We start from the raw sequence: 8,468 nt of genomic DNA, 5'->3' as shown, positions 1-8,468 counted from the left end.
GAATTTTGCGCGTCATAATTATCATAGATACAGCTCCTATGATATTAGGATAGTGAAACAAGTGAAACAAAACCTAAAATACGTCAGGGCGCAATTAATAAAATTTCCTAAAAGTAAAATAATCTTTAAAATAGTAGATATTAGTATAAATGTGTTTAGGAACTGACATTGTGATTGATAACATTAAATGTCGTTTCTTTTCTGATAGGTATGTAAAGTTTTGTATTTTCAAACTTTGTCTAATGTAGAACTAACAATAAAATATATCTTTTCTGACAGAGAAACTCAATTGTGTTTGATTGCCTTTATCATCATAAGCACGAATATAATCTTATATATAACATTAACATTTATATATTAACATTTTATTATATATAATCAAACAATTTTTCTATTAAATCTATCATTTATTCCGTGGCTGATTACACATGAAAAATATAGCTAAAATATAACACCAATTAATTACAAGCATACAATCATAATATGTACAGTGTTAAAGACAAATTTACAAATAATATTATTTTAATATTTTTAATTAAATTTCTTCCGAATCACTTAAAACTAATTCGTCCTCTGGAAAATCGCCAACTTCCACGTATCTCGGTTTTACAAATCCTCCGTATTTTTCATTGCAATCAAAATATCTGAAAAAAATAATTTATTTATTTATTTATTTATTTATTTATTTTACAAGCCGTTGTTATAATAATATTATAATAAGGCTTAAGTCAATATTTTACAGGTTTAATATAATTTAATTGATTATTAGCTATTTTATTACTTATTTATTTATTATTTAATTTATTTACTATAAACTTTTTTATATTTAGTTAATTTTAATTATTTTTGAATATAACTAGTTTGTTTGTTGCAAGTATTTTTTTTTTAAATTTAATAAGTAATTTAATAATCTTTACAATACTTTTACAATATAATTATTTTATTTAACAAATTTTAGGTTATTTCATGATATTTTAACAAATTTAAGTGTCCTATATTTTGTTATTGTTATTAATAGTAATAGTAAAATTTCAAATTATATATATTTTTGAATATTATTAACATTTAATTACGAAAAACAGCCAAGTTAATATTTGCTAAAAAATAATCAGCACGATTTCAAAATGTCTTTCGAATAGTTTATAAATTTTTAAAATCGACTCAGGATTTTTTGCAAAAATGTTTAGACAATCCTTTGAAATTTTTGAAATAGAATTAGCAATTTTTGAAAAAATATTGACAGAACTCAACTGACATACACATACACATAATAATTTTTAATAAAATTTCACAAAATAATACACATAATAATACACATAATAATTTTTAATAAAATTTCACAAAAAAGTTGTAAACTACTGATTTAAATAATAATAAAACTAATGTTCAAAATGTTAAGAATAATAATAACTTTTAATGTTATTTAAAATTAATATTTGAAAATCGCCTAATAAATAATAATATTAATTTTTAATAACACCAAATGTTATTTAATTTCTATTCAAAAAGAAAATGAAATAAAAAATTTAATAATTCAATCTTAATAAGATAATTTTTGCCAAAAAAAAAAATAATCGGCATGATTTTAAAATGTCTTTTGAATAGTTAATAAATTTTCAAAACCGATTTATGTTTTTTTGCAAAAATGTTTAGGCAAACCTTTAAAATTTTGTGAAATAGAAGAATTAGCAATTTCTGAAAAAAAATATTGGCAAAACTCAACTGACGTACACATACACTTAATAATAATAATACACATAACAATTTTTAATAAAATTTTACAAAAAAGTTGTAAACTACTGATTTAAATAATAATAAAACTAATATGCAAAATGCAGAAAATAATAACTTTTAGTATTATTTAAAAATAATATTTCAAAATAGTTTTATAAATAACAATATTAATTTTTAATAACACGAATTGTTATTTAATTTCTATTCAAAAATAAAATATAATAAAATAAATAATCGGCACGATTTTAAAATGTCTTTTGACTAGTTTATGAATTTTTAAAATTGATTTTTAAAAATGTTTAGGCAGCCTTTAAAATTTTGTGAAATAGAATTGGCCACTATTGAGAAAAAAGACTGCAAATGTTGAAAATCAGCTAACAGGCACACACATATACATACACAACCACACAAAATAAAAAAAAAGATACGAAAAAGTTGTAGACCACTGAATTAAATAATAAATATGCAAAATGATGAGAATAATAATAACTTTTAGTATTATTTAAGAATAATATTCTAAAATCGCTTTATAATTAATAATATTATTTTTTATGAACACCATTTGTTATTCAATTCTTATACAAAAATATTATAAAATAAATATTTTAATAATTTATTATTTTTTTACCTTTTTCCGGCCAAAGTTCCGTCATTTTTTCCGACCGGTTCGTCGTACCGAATTCCAATAAAAACTCCATGTTGGCCCTCTACAGGGCCCTTGTAGGCCACTTGGCCTTTACGCTGGGCCAGTCCCGGAATCCTCACCTGAAAAATAAATATTAATCAACATCTGTCTTTTTTGAATTTTTTGGAAATTCAAAAACCGTTAGAAACATAAATATTGGGATTGAGATAATTTAATCAGCTGAACTGTTTTTTTGTAATTAAATGGTAAATATTTTTTTGACATTTTTAATGAAGAATTTTAGTCATGGGATTATAAAAAATCATTAAATTTGTAAATAATTGGTTGAGCTTTTTGGACATTCAAGCTTGTATTATATTACTATAATTGTTTCTCCTATAATAATTTTTTGAGTCATTAATTGGAATTCGCTTCAAGTAGTTTCTTTTGAACGTCAAAAATTTCGTTAGTAAAAAATTTTTACACCCAGTTTATTCTAAAATTCATGTTTTCAAGATCTCCAAAACCCATTTCTCCTCTACCATCAATTCCAAATCAATTATTCTCAAAAAAACATCGTCCTTTCCTCCGACACTAATAGTGTGCGACACAAAATACCGCAAACGTCGCCCTCAAAACGGGACCAGAGGGACAGGGGGGATCTGTCCCCGGACTTATTTTTCCCCATCCGGCCTGGGGACAGATCCGGTTGGGTTCGGCGAAGGATTTGTAGTCGAATTCGTGAATTTCATAAAGCTCCGGAAATGAGTACGTACAAACTCTCTCTCTAGACTTTGACTAGAGACCGAGGAGAAAGAACATTTAGAGACGGATTAATAGAAAATAGCGCTGAACGGGGTTTGGGGGGAAAATTTTGGTATTTTTTATAACGGTTTTTTTATATTTTTTAAAAATTTTTACCTGACACCTGTCACCAATTTCCATGGTTTGAGCTTTATCGAGCTCCTCTTTTCGTTCCTTAGCCCTCTGCATTTTTCTTTCTTTAACAGCTTCTTCATTATATTTACCAAGACGATTTGTTTTTAGGAAGTTCTTCAAAGTATCCGATCTTTGGTCGTATTGCTCCTCTGTTAATTTAAACTTTTCTGCCGTATGGTCCTCATACCTATTGAAAAATATAGTTAATTGAAAATTTTAACCAAAATAGCTAATTTTTATCAGTTTATACTAAAATTCATGTTTTCAAGATTAGCCTATTATAATAATTTTTTTTAAATTGAAATTTACATTAATTAGTCTTGAGTAAAATTGAAAAATATAGTTAGGCTCATACCTAAAAATTAGATCAATTTGCATATTTTACTGTGTAACTTGCAAAGGGTTAAAGCAAATTCTAAGCTATATTCTACAAACTTTTAGAGAACAGACTAATCTACAATTTTTCCATGCATGATTTTTATGTTCCATTAAATTTCATTACTAAAAAAATTACTTTAAGTCATGGATCACATACATTCCCATGCCCGAGCCGATAGGATAAGATCCCAAAGGCAATTCGTACACATTTTTTTCCGTATCTCGTAAACGATCAAACCAATTCCAAAACTACATTCCACAAACTTTTACGTAACAAAACAACCAATAATTCCCTCATACACACTTTTTATGTCCTTTATACTTTCATTACTAAAAAATTCATTTGAAGTCATCGATGACATGCACTCGCATGTGGGATATTATCTTAGCGGCAAATCGTCTTTGACTAACAATCCGACAAAAGTACACATTTCGTTCATCTACATTCTACAAACATTTATACAACTAAACTGTCTATATTTCCTTCATATATAATCTTTATGTTCCATGATTTTTCATTACTAAAAAATTTATTCGAAGTCATCAATAACATGCAATTGCTTTGGGATGATAACAGAGGTATATTGTCTTTGTCCAATTTTCTGACTAGAGTACATATTTTCTTCCGTATCTTGTAAACGCTTAAACCGATCCCAAAAATGTTATTCTACAAATTTTCACACAACTAAACAACCTATATTTCTTCCATACATAATTTTTATGTCTCATTAAATTTCATTACTAAAAAAGTCACTTGAAGTCATCGATGACATGGACGTGCTCGACCTCAGAGGCAAATCGTCCTTGTCAAATACTCTGATAAAAGTATACAATTTTCTCCGTATCTCGTAAAGGCTTAAACCGATCCCACAACTCAATTTCACAAACTTTTTTACACCATACTGATTTATAATTCCCTCATACATAATATTTAATTCCCATCAAATTTTATTACTGAAAAACTTATTTGAATTCATCGATAAGATCCTAGAAACAAATCGTTCTTGTCCCTCTGACTAGGGTTCACATTTTCTTCCGTATCTCGCAAACGATTGGACCGATATTAAAACTAGATACTACAAACTTTTATACCAGAAACTGATCTATAATTTCCTCATACATAGTATTTATTTCCCATTAAATTTCATTACTAAAAATCACACTTAAAGTCGTAGATTCGATCCTAGAGACAAACCGTCCTTGTCCATCTGACAAGAGTATACATTTTTCTCCGTATCTCGTAAAAGAACCAATACCAAAACTACATTCTACAAACTTTTATACCAAAAACTGATCTATGATTTTCCCATACCTAATTTTTATGTCTCATTAAATTTCATTACTAAAAAAAATCATTTGAAGCCATCAATACGATTCTCGAGACAAATCGATCTTGTCTCTCTACACATAAGAGTACACATTTTCCTCCGTATCTCGCAAATGTTTGAACCAATCCCAAAACTACATTCTACAAACTTTTAGATAACTAAACAACCTATAATTCTTCCATACATAATTTTTATGTTTAATCAAATTTCATTACTAAAAAAGTCATTTGAAGTCATCAATAACATCCTAGAGACAAATCGTCCTTTTTTTTATTTATGATTTATTGGCTTTATAAACTAGTACATTAGCCATATACTAAATTACATAATATCTACACTATCTCTTAAAGTCTAGTCTTATCATTGTTTTATGTATGTTTCATTTATAATTTTATATTATCAGATTTGATGTAAGTATAAAGAGCACCATATAATCTTGTATCTGTCAGCACTGTTATAAAATTAATTGGAAGGGAGATTTTTTGTTTGATTATTGCCTTAAATCGTCCTTATATATCTGACAAGAGTACACATTTTGTTATGTATCTCATGAACGATTAGACCAATCCTAAAACTTTTACCCAACTAAACAGCCAATAATTTCCCCATACACAATATTTATGTCCCTTACACTTTCATTACTAAAAAACTCAGTTGAAGTCATCGATAACATGCACCCGCATGCCCGAATCGATAAGGTATGCCAAAGGCAAATCGTACACATTTTTCTTCATATTTCGCAAACAATCAAACCAATCCCAAAACTATATTCCACGAACTTTTACGTACAAAAACAGCCAATAATTCCCCCATACATAGTTTTTATGTCCCATTATTTTTAATTACTAAAAACTTCACTGGAAGACTCTCTCTGACAAGAGTACACATTTTTCTTTGTATCTCGCAAACGATTCAACGGATTTAAAAACTTTATTTCACAAACATTTACAGAACTAAACAATTAATAATTCCCTCATACACAATTTTTATGTCCTTTATACTTTCATTACTAAATACCTAACTTGAAGTCATCAATACGATGCTAAAAACAAATCGTCCTTATTTCTCTGACTTGAGTACACATTTACCTCCGTATTTTGCAAACGAGTAGACCAATCCCAAAACTATATCCCACAAACTTTTACACAACTAAACAGCCAATAATTCCCTCATACACAATTTTTATGTCCTTTACACTTTCATTACTAAAAAACTCATTTGAAATCATCGATGACATGCACCCGCATGCCCGAGTCGATAAGGTATGCCAAAGGCAAACCGTACACATTTTTCTTCATATTTCGCAAACAATCAAACCAATACCAAAACTATATCTCACAAACTTTTACGTACAAAAACAGCCAATAATTCCACCATACATAGTTTTTATGTCCCATTAAATTTCATTACTAAAAAACCCACTTGAAATCATCGGTACAATCCCAGAGACAAACCATCCTTGTATCTCTGCATAGAGTACATTTTATTATGTATCTCGTAAATGCTTAAACCAATCTCAAAACACTATTCGACAAACATTTACACAACAATCTGATCTATATTTTTCCCATACACAATTTTTATGTCCTTTACACTTTCATTACTAAAAAACTCACTTGAAATCATCGATGACATGCACACTCATGCCCGAGTCGATAAGGTATGCCAAATCAAATCGTACACATTTTTCTTCATATTTTGCAAACAATCAAACCAATCCCAAAACTATATTTCACAAACTTTTACGTACAAAAACAGCCAATAATTCCCCGATACATAGTTTTTATGTCCCATTAAATTTCATTACTAAAAAAGTCACTTGAAGTCATCGATATGATTCCAGAGACAAACCGTCCTTGTCTCTCTGATTAGAGTACACATTTTTCTTTGTATTTCGCAAACGAGTGAACCGATTCCAAAACTTTATTTCACAAACTTTTACACAACTAAACAACCAATAATCCCCCATACACAATTTCCATGTCCTTTACACTTTCATTACTAAAAAACTCACTTGAAATCATCGATGACATGCACCCGCATGCCCGAATCGATAGGGTAAGATCCCAAAGGCAATTCGTCCTTGTCCAATACTCCGACGAGAGTGTCGTCTTTTGAAAAAAGTTGCAGGCGCATTGTTGCAGCTCGGCCTCCTGTTAAGAGCTCTAGACGAGATTTGAATTCACCTATTGATATTGCTGGGGAATAGAAATATTGATTGATTTTGTGTGTGAATTTGAAGGAAATCGGGGGGAAGGGTTAATTGTAAAAAATGTTTGAATTTGAGTGATATTTTTGGGGAATGAGTTGGTACTTGTTTTGAAATTTTGGCGATACTGTAAAATTTTGTGGAGACAAAGACAGGTTTTAATTTTTTTTTTACGTTCACAATGATCTTGTAAATAACATTGCTAAATTACAATTGTGTACTAAAAATAGTTTATTTATAAAAAATAACTAAAGTAGAAAACACATTTCAAGCAGTAGTATAATATTGATATTCATTCGTGGTCAGTTTTTTTTCAATTAACAGATGTATGAAAAATCTAAATTTACGTATAGATATTTCTTAAAATAGTTTAAATATGTATTATTATTATATGTGAATTTCAAAAAGATCCGACTTGTAGTTTAATTACATTTTTTTAAAAAAAATGGTAATGTTTTGCCAAAAATGTTCAGTACTTGCTTCGGTTTAAAATTCTCATTATTCTTCGAAAAGAAATAGAAAATTTAGGATATTTTTTTGATTTTTGGCAAATATCATACGAAAGCACCCCTTTTCAGTTAGATTGGGAAAAACTAGATAAAATTTACTACGATTTCATGCCAACATTCATATACACCCCTATATAAAAATTTGGAATAGAACGACTATAAATTCATTCTTTTATATTCTTTAGCATTTTTTAGAAATTTCGGGTCATTTTTTTGGTTTTTGTCAAATAACTCACAAATATCATACAAAAGCACCACTTTTCGGTTTTATAGAAAACATTCAGAAAGATCTATTAAACTTTTTTTTACCACTTACATTTAAAAAATCTCCTCTGTACACTAGCAGCCTCATTTTGCGAATTCGTGATAGTGATTTCCACAAAATCACTTGTGATCACTTGTATTTGTGTATCAGCCATTTAGTTTCATAAAATTATCAAAAATTATTAAAAATTACTAAAAAAATATCTATCTAAGATATAAAACTGGATATAAAAACGTTAAAAAATGTGAAGATATTTCACGGATTAAAATACATCAGTTAAAATTGTTCTATAAAAATGTCGTGTCAAAGTTTGAGTGTGTTTTGTTTAAATTTTGACATAGTAATAAAATTTAATTATAATATTTTGTGATTATCACAGGATATAAATTTATGTTGTAGAAATAATGTGATGTATTATTTTTATACGTCGACGCATTTGTATCAGTAAATGCATTTTCTGAAGGCAATTTTATTTTATTCT

The 8,468-nt window shown here is 28.0% G+C and overlaps 1 protein-coding gene across 1 annotated transcript; it reads right to left on the bottom strand.

The window, feature by feature from the left end:
• Window positions 1-535: 535 nt before the first annotated feature.
• LOC113373293 (tubulin-folding cofactor B-like) lies at window positions 536-8,141 on the bottom strand. Its single transcript, XM_026613600.1, has 5 exons — window positions 8,039-8,141; window positions 7,019-7,202; window positions 3,281-3,485; window positions 2,363-2,499; window positions 536-644 (listed from the first exon to the last, which is right to left on the bottom strand). Exons 1-5 carry the CDS (start codon window positions 8,139-8,141, stop codon window positions 536-538), a joined length of 738 nt encoding a protein of 245 aa, XP_026469385.1.
• Between the last annotated feature and the right edge of the window lie 327 nt (window positions 8,142-8,468).

This window comes from Ctenocephalides felis, unplaced genomic scaffold (genome assembly GCF_003426905.1).
Source record: "Ctenocephalides felis isolate EL2017-DRISC unplaced genomic scaffold, ASM342690v1 CF-g0.4_SCAFFOLD_01604, whole genome shotgun sequence".
Classification (NCBI taxonomy): Eukaryota; Metazoa; Arthropoda; class Insecta; order Siphonaptera; family Pulicidae; genus Ctenocephalides; species Ctenocephalides felis.
Note: the sequence above shows the minus strand (reverse complement) of the source record. Positions and strands in the feature narration are given on the sequence as shown.

What these genes read in the sequence shown, in the direction of transcription:
- LOC113373293 (XM_026613600.1), bottom strand. Translation starts at nt 8,141, where the DNA reads ATGGCTGATACACAAATACAAGTGATCACAAGTGATTTTGTGGAAATC. An exon ending in ACAGAGGAGATTTTTTAAAT is followed by an intron (nt 7,203 to 8,038) that starts GTAAGTGGTAAA and finishes TCTATTCCCCAG; the next exon opens with CAATATCAATAGGTGAATTC. An exon ending in GGAACTTTGGCCGGAAAAAG is followed by an intron (nt 645 to 2,362) that starts GTAAAAAAATAA and finishes TATTTTTTTCAG; the next exon opens with ATATTTTGATTGCAATGAAA.